The 17,005-nt window shown below is 42.3% G+C and overlaps 1 protein-coding gene across 1 annotated transcript in view; it reads right to left on the bottom strand.

The window, feature by feature from the left end:
- Nucleotides 1-17,005, bottom strand: part of SEL1L3 (SEL1L family member 3) — a 108,239-nt gene that overhangs the window by 72,065 nt on the left and 19,169 nt on the right. The window contains exons 3-6 of the mRNA XM_070372233.1: nucleotides 5,821-5,947; nucleotides 3,803-3,924; nucleotides 3,333-3,448; nucleotides 982-1,040 (exon numbers count right to left, since the gene is read on the bottom strand). Of these exons, the coding sequence (XP_070228334.1) occupies nucleotides 982-1,040; nucleotides 3,333-3,448; nucleotides 3,803-3,924; nucleotides 5,821-5,947 (424 nt within the window). The remainder of the gene's footprint in view (nucleotides 1-981; nucleotides 1,041-3,332; nucleotides 3,449-3,802; nucleotides 3,925-5,820; nucleotides 5,948-17,005) is intronic.

Consider the following 17,005-nt stretch of genomic DNA (forward strand, 5'->3'; position numbering starts at 1 on the left):
ACTAATTTGTGTTTCTGTTTTATACACACACACACACACATACACACACACACACACACACACACACACACACATATACAGGGGCTTCCCAGGTGGCTCAGTGGTAAAGAATCCGCCTGCCAATGCAGGAGATGTAGGTTCAATCTCTGGATCGGGAAGATCCCATGAAGGAGGGCATGGCAACCCATTTCAGTATTCTTGCCTGAAAAATCCCATGGACAAAGGAGCCTGGTGGGCTATAGTGCATGGGGTCGCAAAAGAGTTGGACATGACTGAGCAACTGAACAAACTATTTCTGTCTCCAGATCTCATTGTAAATTGTTCCTTTCATGGCACCATGATGAGGTACCCTGAGTTCCTAAAGAACTCATGCCCCATGGTTCTACCACTATAAAACCCACTCTTAATCAGGGATGCAGAAGCAAGTTAAAATTATGACACACAAGGAAAAAGACCCAATTCTCAGTTTCTGTAACTCTCATAGAGAATGATTATATCAAGATGAAAAGTTAGCCCAATATCAATAGTTACATACATTTCAAATTTAGATTATAAACATAAATATGAAGGCTGTCTGCTTTTATGTTTTACACTAAGTCAAAGTTATCAACTCCTCCCAGTAAGCAACATTAATACTTTGATTTGTTTTCTAGAATCCTTTGTAAATGATAATTTTCAAAGAACACGAATTATGCAGTGCTATGAAAGGAAGAATTTACAATGAGATCTGGAGACAGAACTAGTTTCTCTTGCTTGGGAAAAAACAAAAAGAAGGTTGTGGGGAAAACAAGGAGAGTTTGTGGGCATTTAAAAAAGAAAAAAAAAGGTACAAAGATTAACTTCAAGGCAGACTAGTTACCATTTGTGCTTGGAAAAGCTCAATCAGATGGGGTAGGAATAACATTAGGGTGCAGGGCTAACACAGGAAGGTTTCTTAACCCTCATCCAGAAAATTTTGACACAATGAAAAGCCACACTTACCTAATGGTCTGATTATGGTAGTCTTTCAAATCCTGCCCAGTGCTGGTGGTTACTACTATCTATGTTGGGAGAGATACACAAGGATTAGTAATGCCTCCAGACCCCACACCATAAATACAGTCCTGGGGATGAGTTACTCATAAAATATGCTTCATAGTCTTTTGTTTGATCAGTTTCTGCAAAAAACAAAATAGCAGTTTACCAACCCTGTGTATATTTTGAGACTTAAGAAATTTAATTTCTCCAAATGACTTGAGATGATAAAAATATCTATAATGTAGTTTCCCCCAGGGGGTTGTAGACATTTCCAAACTTTGAGTCAAAAGATTCTTTTGCTGAATTCGTGCTTGAAAGCTTGTTGCATAGAAAGACAAAGAAAGGTGTAAGCTACTTCCTCAGCACTAAGAATCGTCACCATCACTTCAATGGTGACAATGTTTTCATCATGAGTGTTGTTAGCTGCCTTGCATTCTTCTTGTGTCTGGACTACAACATAAGCCCGTAAGGTTAGGGGGCTCTTTGACTCCCCAGTGCTACCACAGAGCAAGTGTTCCGAAAACACATTCTTGCTTAACTAGATTCTCAAAGATGTAGCTCCAACACCATGTCTCTGAAAGAAAAGCTAACTCAGAAAAAGCAGTCCAATTCAGCCACAGACACCGTGTTGTTTCAGAGAAAAAAATGACTCAGACCAATTGTCTTTCTAAACCAACCATTTACTTTAGGCCAATGTGTCCATTTAGTCAAAGTAATGAATATAGTGGTCTTACCACTGAGCTGGATTTTGTGTAGAAAAACAATAAGTATTATTTTGGAACCTATGGGTATCAGGGAGAGCAGATGGGATGCAAAGATAAAAGGGCAATTGGTGAATGTCTACTAAAAAAAAAAATCTAGCTTTTTTTTTCTTTCTACTCCATCTGGTCTTCCTAACTCTTCTCTTCCGCTTTACCCAATCATGTACTCTGCCATTAGTTAAAGGATTACTTTGATTTATTCCTCTGTTTAAAAAACTTCAATGACACCATGCTGCATGGCCAGAAGAAATTGGAAGTGAGCATCCAATGATGGGCTAAAATATCTCCTCTGTTTCTCCATTTAAACTCTGTGCCCCATCTGTAGGAACCTTCTTTAGGAAACCTTCCCTGAGCATCCCAGCATGAAGTTGGATGTCTCTCTTCTGCGAATGAATATGAATCATCTGGCAATTAGGCTCACCTTATGACACCCCTTTACCTGCTCTATGTGACTTCCGTAAATAGTCTCTAAGCTCCTTGATCATAGTGCCTGGCATACAGCAGGTATAAAACAAGATCTGTGATTTGCTCTGATGATTTGATACCTAAGTGATATGAGGCACTGACCTGACCTTAAGAGAAAGCAGCAACCAAGCTAAATGTCATCATAATCTTCATGCAAATGAGAAGCTAAAACTCGGACCGCAGCAATGTCACCTAACAACATTAAGGAAACAAACATACAAAAATGCCAGCTAATGTCTTACAAACGCTCCTCAGTTAAGCTACAAGGACTGACCCAATTTCTCTTCTCTTCAGAAAAAGGACATGTGATAAACCTAACCACCAAGGGAAGTCTGTATATTCTCTAACACAGAAGACAAACAAAACGTCTTTTCCAGTTTCGTTTTCAGAAAATCACAAATCAGTAAGAAAAGCTGATAAGAAAGTAACCAGAAAAAAGGTAGTATACCAGTATCATATATAACAATATAAAGGAATGGCATTATCTTCAATAATAACAAGAGATTTGCCATAATCCATAAAATCTGTGTTATAAGTGCTTGAAACTGTTATGTGCAGTGTTTCGTAGTCCAAAGTAGATAAAGAACGTCTGCCTCACCAGAATTATCACTCAGGTTTGTTGGTTATTATTTGTTTAATGTCAAGCACAAGCAATTGTTTTCACTGCCAAAAACAGTCAAGCCACTTCTTGGCTGAGCGAACCAATAAATTTCCTATAAAAAAGTTGTAGATTTGATAACACTATATAAATATGGCCAAGGCTGTTTTACCATTTATCTCCTCAAAGCCTATTTTGCTAGGAAAAAAGGCTTGAATTGCTCAGATAATTGTGGTTATATAGCTAGATGTATTATTCATTCACAGTATAGTCAAAAAAAGCACTTTAAAAGTTAATTAAATGGGATAGAATGCTTATGATTTAAGATTCCAACTATAAAATTTTTATTTAAAAAAAGTGTTATGGTTGTAAAAGTTTATCAGTTACCACAAATTTGTTTTTGCAGATTTCTTAGCTCCCTGACTTTACAGCAATGCTTAAAGTTAAGTGACGGTGCTGATATAATTCATGATGGAACATGCTCTTGGTACCTGGCCGCCATTAAAAGAGATATCCAGGCGAAACCACTCCTTCAAAGGTATGGTGAATTTCGTTTTTACAGCAAGGTCTTCTCCTTTGACAAGATGCATTTGAATATGCAAGTAGCCTAAAGGGAAAACAAAAGTTTGTGAAAATGACAAAGAAACTTAGAAGTGAAAGAAGTGGCTATATCTTTTCAATGATTTTCCAAAACTGCTATGACTAGATCACATTCCTTCTTCCTTTAAATAAAAGCAAAATGAAACAAAACAACAAAAAACACCTAAGTACATTCGTCTGTATTGAAAATGTTTGTTTTAAGCTTCCGGAAAAAGTTGAACTTGAAGCCCATATTTGGAAACCATCATTCTTTACTGCATTGCCACAATGACAACGTTCCTTATTCTAGACAGACATATTGGCCAAAAGACAGAGAGTAAGAAAACCACATATCGTTCTAAAGATTCTGTTTCATACTTACCCTCTTCAGTAAGAAATATAGAAGGTGTGCCGTACATCTCATTAGAATCAACAAAGTACAGAATCCCACAGAGATTGGCCTTGCAATAACGGAGTAAATAAAGCCACAGTGAAACAGTAAACCTGCAAGAGTGAGGAGAAAAAAATTCTGCAGATTGATATCATCCAAGAACAGGTAATTATAGTTAACAATGACCAAGTAAATTGCTTTTTTTCCATTGAAGGGATGAATTTGCCTTCGTGCTCATCATGGGAGATCCACTTGCAAAGCTTGATTTTAGAAACAAAGGAGGTAGTTATAGTAACTGCGAAAGACAGGAGTTAAGCGTCACTGTACAAAACTAGCAGACATTGTACCTTGCACCAAAAACTCTTCCTATGCCTTTTTGAGAATCACACGGACCTGCCATTTGAATACTTGATTAAGGCTTATAAAGCCAGACACAGACTAAAAATCTGGGTTTTAATAAGAGGTGATTTGATAAGAAGCTATTCTAATTTCAATGATTAAAAAAAAAAACATAATTAGGGCTTTTTGAGCAATTTCATTTCTTTCAAAGATAAAAGCCCTAAGGCAGAAACATGTCATAATCTGCAAATGGCATTGCCATATGCTAATAGGACCCAGAAATACTATTTTAATGCACACATGAGGTTGTTTGGTATCACAGTTCTGGCTCACCGATATGGAGCAACTACTCTAATTGTTCCATTTCTGGACAAGGGCTATTTTAGTTGAAAAAAATACACTGTCCATCTGTGATTTGCCAAGTGAGGATAAAATAACAGTAGTCAACTTCAAGAGGAAATATTTTAGCCAAGCTTTGTGATCCACAAATCATTCAACAAATATTTGCTGTTTGAACACTTGCTTGATGTCACATATTGTGCTAGTGACCAGCAGTTTAAAGATGAGCTGAGAGCAATTGTGTTTTGTGAGTAAAACATGAATCAAGGTCAAAACCAGTACAGAGAATGCTCTCCATTTCCCCAAAAACCAATTCACAGTTTGGGTTAAAAGGGCAGCGGCCCCAGATTCTTTGGGGATTCATCCCAACAAGGCCTTAGAATGTTAGAATATTCTGGGCTTTATAATCTGGCCTCCAAATCAGTGATAAGATATACAAACAGATGGTGCCACACAGCTCCCTCCTGACCCACCCAGCTGAGCAAGCTCATGAAGATAAGTTATTACAAGGAAGCTTAGCAAGAACATACGCTTAGTAAAGTGACTCAAGATCTTTCTACAGCCAGCAGCATGGGAAGAATTAAATCACTCTGCTGAATCCATCCGGTCTGAGGTGAACCACGAACCATTTTCAGCATCTTCAATTCAGCAGAAGGAAAAATATATATATATCTGGGTTTTGCTGAAATCAATGGAGGAGATCAGAAGTTGTGAGATTTCAAGCAGCTCATCCAATCTTCCAAGGCAGAAAAAGCAAAGCAAAAGTTGCAATCTGGCAGGGCTGTGGCTGGCTGCATTTGACACCTTGCAAAGCCTCAGGCCCCAACACCTGACTCCCTTACTTAGGTCATTCCCAAGACTGGCATACCAGTCATTAGGAGGCAAACTGGGGATTGCTAAGTGAGAGAATGATTTCCAAATGCATTGAAGTTTTTGGGTCCACAAATTCTGCCTAAGCTATGAACAGCTCATCATTTCCTCAAAGCATATTACAGAGTAGGTCCTCCTAAGTGGGTCCACTAGCCTGCCCTAGACTTCCCAGATGGTTCAGCGGGTAAAAAAATCTGCCTGCAATGCAGAAGACACAGGAGATGCAGGTTCAATACCTGGGTCAGGTAGATCCCCTAGAGAAGGAAATGGCAACCCACTCCAGTATTTCTTGCCTGAAAAATCCCATGGACAGAGGATCCTGGTGGGTTACAGTCCTTGGGGTCACAAAGAGTCAGACATGTTTGAGTGACTAAGTGTGTGAGTCAGATCAGCCTGCTCTGGTCCTCAGATAAAAAGAACACTATGGCTGCACTGGCCCCCCATCACCAGCCCCTTCTTACACTGGGTAATCTATCCGCTGGCGTCGAGTGGCCTCCAGCTCTCGATTCTGAAATCTCAGGAACTTCTTCACAATGCCTGTGTTTTCTCCACTGGAGGCATAGAGAAATTCCAGGAGGGTAACCACATCTGTAAACAGCAAGACAGCTGCCTTTTAATTATTTCCAGAAAAACACGGCTTTCAACACCACATTCTTTCTGGAACCTACTGCCTAGCTCCAATCAAACATTTAAGTGAATCGTCTGAAAATATCAGCAAACGTTTATGGCACACTGAATATATGCCAGGCACCCAAGACACTGCACAGAGCTATCTCAATTCATGTCCATAGCAACCCTACAAAGGAGAGTCTTCATTAGTCCCACTCTACAGATGAAAAGCCTGAAGTATAGAGAGGTAAAATAATTTGCCTAAGGTAACAGAGCTAATAAGTAGTAGAACGAAATTTCAAGTTTCCAGCTTAGATTCTATGTGCTTAACCACCTTACATCCTGCCCGTCTAATGCTATGAAAAGCATTTTGAATTTGTGTAATAATATTAACAGTATGGTCCATACTAAATAAATAATAAATAAATATGTATATGTATTGTTCAATGGGTCAAGTTGCACTTTAGATAAGAAAGGGAGTGAGCCCTGGAATTTCTTCAGCCCTAGGGCTTCTCCTGTGGCTCAGCTGGTAAAGAATTTGCCTGCAATGCGGGAGACCTGGGTTTGATCCCTGGGTTGGGAGGATCCCTTGGAGAAGGGAATGGCTGCCCACTCCAGTATTCTGGCCTGGAGAATTCCATGGACTATATGTCCATGGGGTCGCAAAGAGTCCAACATGACTGAGCAACTTTCACTTTTTCACTTGGGGTCTAAGAAGTCTTCTGACTCACAAGGTGAAACAGAGAGCATTGTAAAAGTTAAAGAAAAACCAGAGCTGCATTTCTGAATGCAAACCGATAATGATATCAGTTTGCAGCCTGGGGTTGTAAGTGAGAACTGCGAAAACTGCAATTTGAACTCTTACTTGCAGAGTGAACACACGGCCCAGGATCCTTTTCCCAACTAGGACTCCAGATTGCTGTCATTCAGGACTTCCCAGCACTGTTCAAGTCTGGATGTAGGTTTCGGCCCAATTTGGTGATGTATATGCTACTACTTCGGAGAAGGCAATGGCACCCCACTCTAGTACTCTTGCTTGGAAAATCCCATGGACGGAGCAGCCTGGTAGGCTGCAATCCATGGGGTCGCTAAGAGTCGGACACAACTGAGCAACTTCACTTTCACTTTTCACTTTCATGCATTGGAGAAGGAAATGGCAGCCCACTCCAGTGTTCTTGCCTGGAGAATCCCAGGGACGGGGGAGCCTGGTGGGCTGCCGTCTATGGGGTCGCACAGAGTCGGCCATGACTGAAGTGACTTAGCATAGCATATGCTACTACTTCTCTCTAATGCTTCTATTTCTTCTTTTTTAATGACTGCATATTGAAATTAAGTTAAATAATCTTCTATTAAATATTGGAATTGTTGTGTAATGAGTGGAATTGTGTATAATGAGTGGTTTCTTTTGTTAAGGCAAAACACCATACACTTCAAAACCAGAGTCTTCGGTAACAACCTAGAGGGGTGGGATGGACAGAGAGGTGGGAAGGATGTTCAAGTGGGAGGGGACATGAGTAAATCTATGGATGAGTCATATTGATGTTTGGTAGAAAACAACACAATACTGTAAAGCAATTAAACTTCAATTAAAAATAATTAATTTTTTTTTTAAGAATTTAAAAGACACAAAAAACTAGAGAGTCTTCCACTTTATTTTGCACATGTGGGAGAGTTCTGTGGCTCTAGAAAAGAGAAGTACCTATAACAAATCTTACAGAGAAAACTGAGTTATTTCATCTGTATTTGAGGTCTAAAAAGTTAATATGGACTTTTTATTTCACATACTCCACCCCATTTCAAAGAAAAATTAATTCACTGAGTTCAACCTAGAAACAAAGATCATCTTTTCTCTTTCTTAAAATGCTCCTTGGTCTAAAGGTCTATATTTAAATGGTGGAAATAATCTGCTTTCCTGGTCTTCTTAGAGAGGGAAGAGTTGACTTTTGGGCAAGTTACCAAATGACAATATTGGCGAAAATTATAGGAGCCTGAGCCTGGGATAGAGGACACCCCAGCTCTCATTCCTCATTGGGGAAAAATGCTTCACTATATAAAGAGGTACCTCTAGTTCATTACAACTTGGAAATCATAAGAGCGATGTTTTCATAGTCTCAGAGATACATTTAGAAACCCCAAAGGGTGGAGTTATTAATTCCAACAGAAATACTTCAAACTTTTTTCTTTGCAATTTGAGCTCGATGTGGGCACGTTGGACTTGCTGGTCAGTTATGGGAGCCAGGAAAGAGGATTAGGAATGGAAATACTACAAGGGTGTCTTCAGAATCCACAGAAAAAAACTGACCGAGAGGTTGATGTCAGCCCAACCTTGGCTAGCTTCCACCATGGTGAGCAAAACATAGGAGACCAGATGGCCACGTTAGCCCCCTGGGAAGCCTTCTGCTGGTGATTGCTGTTGAGTTATCTAGTATATAGTAGAAAAATTTATCAGAATGAGCAAGATTTGATTCTGCCCCACCTGACTACAGTAAAAGGAGGTTTCATAAAGGAGGTTTCCAAAGTGAAAGGAGTCAAAAGTGAATGTTGATGAGCCTTTCCTTTATCCTGGGATCAAAGTAAAGCTAGTTGAATAAGAGAACTTGCAGCAAAAGACTGTGGAGGGAAAATCTAAGACCCAAAGATCTAAAATAATTTTACAATAACACATATCTTTTGTGTCCAACAAAACCAAAGTGATGATGGTTTTCTTGTAAAATCTGTAGCTTTAATGATAGTTCTATGATTTGGAGTTCTATTACAGTTTCCCTCAGTACAATACTGTCTTCCCATTTCATTAGAAATAATGAATAAAAACGAAAAATTTTGGAGTAGGGAAAGACTTGAGAATTCATCTACATAAAATGCATCAACATAAAATATTAGCCCAGGATAAATAACATCCTCCAAGAACTGATTGGCTGCTTGGACTGCTATAATTGATTTGTGATGACTATCATAGGCATTAAATGGTAAATAGCAGTAACAATGCCATTGCCCATTGAAGGATTTACAGGTAGGTAAACTCCAGTTCAAAACATGGGCTCAAAGAGGTTAAATGAATTGCTAACATAGAATGTAAGCTCCAACACAGCAAGGACTTTACTTCATTCTTTAATCCATCCTCAGAGCCAGAACAGTGGCCAAAACATGATAGAGGCTCAAAAAACATTTAGGGAGTGAATGGATAAATGAACAAATGAACACAGCTGTGGCCAAATCAGGATCTGGATCTATGTCTCTTTCACCCAACATGTTCCATAATTCTACAATGTTCCCCATACCCCCCAAGCCAAAAATTAAATGTCTCTTTTTTCAGATCCTTCCCCCAAATCCATTTCTTTGGCTAATCTTGAATGAGGAAGTTACATGGGGAAGAGGCATTATTGTGACATAAGCACAAAATGCCATAGAATCAGTTCGGGTTTGGAACCCGCTCCCTTGGCCACTTTTATTGCTTTTATTGCTTTATTGCTTTTATTGTTTCCTCAAATTTTAGAGCAAGAAGAAGCATTAGATTTAACATGGTGCAAACTCCTTCATTTGGAGACAAGAGAAGTGTTCGTGTCTTGTTAAAGGTCGTATAACTAATAAGAGACCCAAATATGACTCAAACCTGGTCTCCTACTGCAAACCAATGTGCTTGTTATTAAACCACATCACATCTCACAAGTCCTTCCAGAGAGAACTAGGGCTGATGTTCAGCTGGCATGCCCATGTGCGGCTCTACTGGTTGTTAAAATACTGAAATATGTCCATATTGTTTAGATGATGTGCCCCAACACACACACAATACCCACTCTGGCTTCTCCTTCAGAGTAGAATCTGGCTCAGTAACGATATTCAGCACATTCTGTTTCAGCACCAGGGCCAGTGCCTGGAGGAGCCTGCCTGGGCCCCCCACCTCATACTATTTGTTAAATGTTTTGAATATCACCCTGAGTGATATTTAAAAGTATATATATCACCCTGAGTGACATTAAAAAAAAAAAAAAAGATGAGGACAATAAAGGACAGAAATGGTATGGACCTAACAGAAGCAGAAGATATTAAGAAGAGGTGGCAAGAATACACAGAAGAACTATACAAAAAAGATATCTTCATGATCCAGATAACCACAATGGTGTGGTCACTCACCTAGAGCCAGACCTCCTGGAATGTGAAGTCAAGTGGGCCTTAGGAAGCATCACTATGAACAAAGCTAGTGGAGGTGATGGAATCCCAGTGGAGCTATTTCAAATCCTAAAAGATGGTGCTGTGAAAGTGCTGCACTCAATACACCATCACATTTGGAAAACTCAGCAGTGGCCACAGGACTGGAAAAGGTCAGTTTTCATTCCAATCCCAAAGAAAGGCAATGCCAAAGAGTGTTCAAAGTACTGTACAATTGCACTCATCTCACACACTGGCAGAGTAATGCTCAAAATTCTCCAAGCCAGGCTTCAAAAGTATGTGAACCATGAAATTCCAGATGTTCAGGCTAGATTTAGAAAAGCCAGAGGAAGCAGAGATCAAATTGCCAACATCCACTGGATCATCGAAAAAGCAAGAGGATTCCAGAAAAACATCTACTGCTTTGTTGATTACGCCAAAGCCGTTGACTGTGTGGATCACAACAAACTGGAAAACTCTTCAAGAGATGGCAATACCAGATCACCTTACCTGCCTCTTGAGATATCTGTATGCAGGTCAAGAAGCAACAGTGAGAGACTTTATTTTCTTGCCTTCAGTCTTTCCCAGCATCAGGGTCTTTTCCAATGAGTCAGTTCTTTGCATCAGGTGGCCAAAATATTGGAGCTTCGTCTTCAGCATCAGTCCTTCCAATGACTATTCAGGACTGATTTCCTTTAGGATGGACTAGTTTGATCTCCTTGCTATCCAAAGGACTTTCAAGAATCTTCTCCAACACCAGTTCAAAAGCTTCAGTTCTTCAGCACTCAGCTTTTTTACAGTCCAACTCTCACATCCATACATGATTACTGGATAAACCATAGCTTTGATTAGATGGACCTTTGTTGGCAAAGTAATGTCTCTGCTTCTTAAAATGCTGTCTAGGTTGGTCATAGCTTTCCTTCCAAGAAGCAAGTGTCTTTTAATTTCATGGCTGCAGTCACCATCTGCAGTGATTTTGGAGCCCAAGAAAATAAAGTCTCTCATTGAGAGAGTCAGACACCACTGAGTGACTTTCACTTTCACTTTTCTTTAGAGATAGTCTTGAAGCAAAGAATTCATTGTTTTGTTGTTTAGTCACTCAGTTCGTGTCTGACTCTTTGCGACCCCATGGACTATAGCCCACCAGGTCCATCTATCCCGGGGATTTTCCAGGCAATAATACTGGAGTGGGTTGCCATTTCCTTCTCCAGGGGATGTTCCTGAGGCTAAAAGTCTGTAAGGGGAACTTGGAGGAAAATAAGCTACGATTTTCTGACACAGAGAAGTAAAGTTAGAATGATGATAACTCAATCTTCTTTCCAAAGGCAGGACACTAAACAGGCAGTGGTGATTGGGAGTTTAATTGTCCTTAAAGCCAAAGCCTGGGAACAAAAAATTCTACTTTCTAGCAAGTATGATTTAGGTTGGAATTTCTCGCTGCAAAGGGCACTAGGCAAAGAAGTGAGTGACTAAGAAAGTCTGTAAGATGTTCAACACTAGGAGTCTTAAGAATAAATAAATTCCACTCCCAGGAATTTATCCTCCAAACATATTTATTTGTGTGCACAAAGATACACATGCAAAGGTGCTTACAGAAACCTTGTTGCTAACAGTAAAAGACAAAAGATGACCTGCATGACCATCAACAGAGGACAGGGCAAATAAATTATGGACTGTCAGGCAATGCAATGCTAGGAAGCTATTGCAAAGAATGTGGTCATGTTTCCTGTACTGACATAGAAAAAATTTCTGCCATATTGTTAATGAGCGCAAAGCAGAATCTTTAGTATCTTCCCAGGTGTGTAAGAAGAGAAGGATCTATCAGCCTAATGATTATATGGGCAGAGAGCATCCCTGGAAGGAAACACAGAATCTAGTGTTATTGAGCTTGGCTCTAAGAAATAGGACCAAAAGACTGGGGCAGGTAGGAATTTACTCTTCCCCCAAAACTTTTTAACACTCTCTGAATTTTTTAACCAGGTACATGTATTACTTTGTTGGCTACAAGAGAAAAGAACATCTCTGGACATTTCCATGCAGGCAGGGAGAAGGAGACTGCCACATGCAAAGGCCTGCCCCGCCCTGGGCGCCCCGTCGGTTCAATCCACTTCAAAGAGGCAAAGTCCAGTGGCTGAGGAAAACAGGGTGATTCATGTCAGTCAAAATTCAACTTAGACAAAAGTGTATTCCTTCTAATTTAGAACCTGGGTTGGAATTGTTTTAGCATATGTCAGAGAAGCAGCTTAGCAAAGTTGAAAGAAGCAAGAACTTGGACTCCATTAAACAAGTTCCCAGAGCCTCAATTTTCTCCTCTGTAAAAAGAGAATGAAAATACTGTCCTCCCCCGGGGCTCTTATGAGGGTTAAATGAGACACTGCGCATGGAAAAAGTGACTTGAAAATCATAAAGGCCAATGCAGACGCTAGGCATTCATTAATGGTATTACTGAAAAATCCAAGTCTACAGTGATTACCTGGGGGAAAGAAAGCAGTCTCTTTTGTCTCTAAGAGTGTCACATTTGTAGTTCTTATAATTACAAAAAGCATCATCATATCATTAACTTGAATTGTTCCACTGAATAAACTGATATTTTCACAGAGACACGTAAAGTCTGTCTCCAAAATTTGAGTTAGTCTTCTATGATTTTGTTGTAAACGAGTTTTGTTATAAGGAAATCTTACTTACAATCCATTGGGTCTGAAAATGAGAATGAATTTTTAGTGAAAGGACAAGAGAGTGGAGAAGAAGGAGACTGCCAGTTTCTGACCTAAGAGGGAAAATCAGAAAAATCTTCGTCTAGGTGGAAGTACCAGTGCAGCAGACATAAGAGATCCCTGGAGGAGGGCACGACGGCCCACCCCAGTATTCTTGCCTGGAGATCCCATGGACAGAGGAGTCTGGTCGGCTACAGTTCACGGGGTCACAGAGTTGGACTGAGCACGCAGCAGGTGGAAGTAGAACAAAATGCTTGCTACATCTGAGCATGGCATCTAAGGAACTCCAAAGTGTCGCCCCAACTTGCCTTTCCAATCTTCTTTCCGGAACTGCCCATCTCACACTTCAGACTTTACCTGAACAAAAGCTCAAGTGTGGCTACTCCACACTTCCACCTGTGGCAGACACTGGTAATCAATCCACATGGCGTCTCTCTCACTAAGCACAGACTCGGCCTCAGAATCTTCCTCAGCACTGTGCTCTAGGTAGCCACCTCCATTGCTCTGAGCTGGCAAGCAAGATGAAACCCATTTGCCATCCCTCATTCCAAGGGTTGCAGGCTCATCCCCATTCCCGCGTCAGACTGCATTCCCTTCTCTCTTTTTCCTTCCGCCTGGATGTGCGTGCGTGCAGGCTACGTTGTTTCATTCATGTCCAGCTCTTTGTGACCCCATGGACTGTAGCCTGCCAGACTCCTCTGTCCATGGGATTCTCCAGGCAAGACTACTGGAGTGGGTTGCCATGCCCTCCTCCAGGGGATCTTCTCGACTCAAGGACTGAACCTGTGTCTCTCATGTCTCCTGCGCTGGAAGGTGGGTTTTCCTTTATTGTTTTTCTGACTATGGAAACTCTACTCTTTCTTAAAATTTCTGTTCAAATGTCACTTCCTCTGTGAAGAACCCTTGCAAAGGACCTAAGATGCAGATTGCTCAGTAACTTTTTTCTATGAATAAGTGACTTAAATAAATAAATAGCTTCACGACATCCCCTGGCAATATAGCTTAGTAGTTAAGTGTGGTGTTTGGGAACCAAACTACTTGAGTTCAAGTCCTAGTTCCATCATTAGCTGCGTAACTTTAGACTAATTACTCTAGTTCTCTGAGTCAGTTTCCTCCTCTATAAATTATGACAGTCGTGCACTGGTATTAAATTAGATACTTGCACAAGCACTTAGCACAGTTCCTGGCACACAGTGAGTGCTCAGTAAGGGAAAGTGACTGTTACTATTGGGAGCTGTGTTTACTTCTGGATAACCACGTTAAAGAGAAGGACCATGTCTGCGTCTTTGAATCTCCAGACTTAGTAAAGAAATTGGTGCAGGATGGGTGTTCAATCAGTCTTAATGGAATTGAACATGATACACATCATAAGGGGTGGTGAGTACCAAGAGAGAACTAGAGGAAGCTGGAGGGCAGAAAGTTAGTTTCTGATTTGAGAATCAAAAAAGGAAAGAAAAGAAAAGAAGAAACCTTTGTGGAGAAGGAGTAGAAAATTTGAGCAGACTACTGAAATATGACTATGATTTTGCTAGGAAAACATGAAAGATGGCCATGGGGCTGGGAGAGTGTTGAGGGTAGGGGCAGGGTGGCAGCTTCCAGTAAAAAGAGATTCATTAGCCAAGTCATACAGATGAGTGATCACAGACTGGAGCTAGAGGGCAGGTGCAGGGTGAAGGTGTGCTCATGTGTAGTTGCAAAGGAGAATCACTGCAGCCATAACCAGTGCAGCAAAACGGTCTCCACCCAGGAAGCCTCAGTGTGTACAGGCCCTACGGAAGGCACACAGCTGACCCCACCCTACACGCTCCCTACCATAGCCATGTAAGAAAGCTGTCACAGTGTGATGGTCACATATAAGCTAAGAGAGAAAGGGTCCTTGCCTCTTGGCTAAGAGCCCTCATCCCTCAGTCAACAAGCAGTTGTCATGTGCCTGCTGTGTACAGGGTGCCACACTGGGCACCAGAACCAGACAACCCAGGCCTTGTGGAGCCTGTGTGCTAGTACAGAGACACTCCACAGGCAAATAAACCATTCAGTATATTCAATTACAAGGCCTGGGGGTGCTAAGGTTATGAAGGAAATAAAAGGTGGATACTGGTGTGGCGGGAACAATTGGGTAGGGCTGCCATCTTAGATAAGGTGGTCTAGGACGCTGTCCCCAGTAAGATGACATTCGTGCAGAGGTTGCAAGGAGGTAAGAGAGCAAGTCACACAGTGATCTAGGGGAGGAGCATGTTAGGGAGAGGGGACAGTGATGCAAATGTCTCAAAGTGGGAATGAACTTGGTACATCAAGGGAGAAGCAAGCAGGCCTGCATGGCTGGAACAGGTGGGCAAGGGGGAGTGTGGCAGGAGATGAGGCCGATAAGGGGACAGGGACAGATTCCACAAGCCATGCTCAGGGACGTGGGCGATCCTTCCCTACTCCATCAGGGAGGAGCTGGCTACAGGGGCCACTGCATAGGGGGACAAGGGCCAGCAGGGAGGCCATTTGCAGACTGCGGCCAGAATCCAGACAGGGACAATGGTGGCTTAGACCAGGATGACAGCAGACACGTGGTGAATAGCGACTGAATATGAGGTCGGGGCTGAAGATGGAGGCCGCAGGGCCAGCTGACCTCTCACAACAGAACGCGCAGTCCAGGTGCACCCCTGGAGCCACCAGCCCCAGCGGTTTATTTCTTTCTCTGGGTGAGCTCATGCGTGAGTCAGGCACACGTGTGACAGGGCAGCGGATAAAGCCCGGTGTCCTCCCCCGGAGGGAACAGACAATCAGCGGGCCCCAGGCAGGGTGAATCTCTTGGCCAAAGGCAGGAACAGGTGCACTGGCAGGGCACGTGGCTGAGCCTTGGCACAAACGTGTCCTGAAAGGCTGCCAGCTTCTGATCCGGGGTAGGTTGACCCAGCAGGGCGGGACGGAAGCCGGTTGCACCTCCACCCAAAATCAGCCCACCGGCCGGCCTGGCACAATCCCAGCATGGGAGATGAGCTGCAAAGAGTGTCAGGGCGCACAGATCTGGCTCTGGAAGCCTAACTGAAGGCTTTAGGTGGGGGCGCTCCAACCACACAGACAGAACACGTATGCACCGAGACTGGGCTCTCTCTTCATAAAGAGAAAAGAAAATGCAAGCAAGTCACAGGGGGTACTTAGTTCAGACACAGAGCTCTTGCAGGACAGCAGGCACTTGACACAGAAAATGTCCCCCCCCACTCCACACCAGGGCTGGCGGCAGACTGCGATGGGGCCAGGCATGAAAGCGCCCCCGTGGCGCACTAATGCCACCTTGTTGTTCGGACTTGACTCTTGTTCTTCAAGAGCAGAATAAAGAAGCCCCTGCTGGGAACCAGCCAGAGGCCTGGCCCTCTTGCATTGCGCCGCCGATATCAAGAACAAAGGTCGTTGGCACTGTCCATGGGGCTTGCGGCAGACTCTCTTTTGATTTCCTTTTTAAGACAGGGAGGGGAAGTGCTCCCCTTTCCTGGTGAACAAACCTCAGCCCGGCAAATAGCTGGTTTCGCGGGTGGATGGAGCCCCCCCTCCCATTGTCAGTGACTTTGACTCTTAGAAAAGGTTTTCTTCTGCATTATGCCTTTATTAGACTGGTTCTCGCCCCAAAAGTAATGGTCTGAAGGAGGTGCGGAAAAACAAAACCCACTGCGCTGTTCCTGAACCCAGTGACTACTGAGAAGGAACAACAAAAGAAAGAAAAGCTGTTTCGCATTTTAAGGGTATGTTCGGGCACCCTAAGAACTCAGCCAGTTCATAAATGACTTGATTTGAAAACTTCCAGCTTGCGATTCAGTCATTCTTCAATGAGAAATATGTGATTTGCCAAACATGAAATGGAATCATTAAGCCCTGACAAAATCAATCGGAGGCAAAGCAAAACTGTGGCTGCTTGTGCCCCGTGTTGCCTTCTCCTTAACAAATTAGGAATCCCCGCGGAAGGCATTCCAGACAGATGCTAGCATGGGGCCCTGCCTGGAAGAGGGATACACGCTGATCATCAAAACGCATGCAGCCTGACTATTTCGGAGGTTTAACTGCCCATCCCACCCTACCCCCAAAGTGCACAGTCACACACACACACACACACACACAGAAAGAGAGAAAGGGGATTCTTCTTCTAGATTTTTCTACATTTAAAGCACTGCTCAGACATAAGCCAGACACAGAA

This window comes from Bos mutus, chromosome 6, assembly GCF_027580195.1.
Source record: "Bos mutus isolate GX-2022 chromosome 6, NWIPB_WYAK_1.1, whole genome shotgun sequence".
In the NCBI taxonomy this organism is placed as follows: domain Eukaryota; kingdom Metazoa; phylum Chordata; class Mammalia; order Artiodactyla; family Bovidae; genus Bos; species Bos mutus.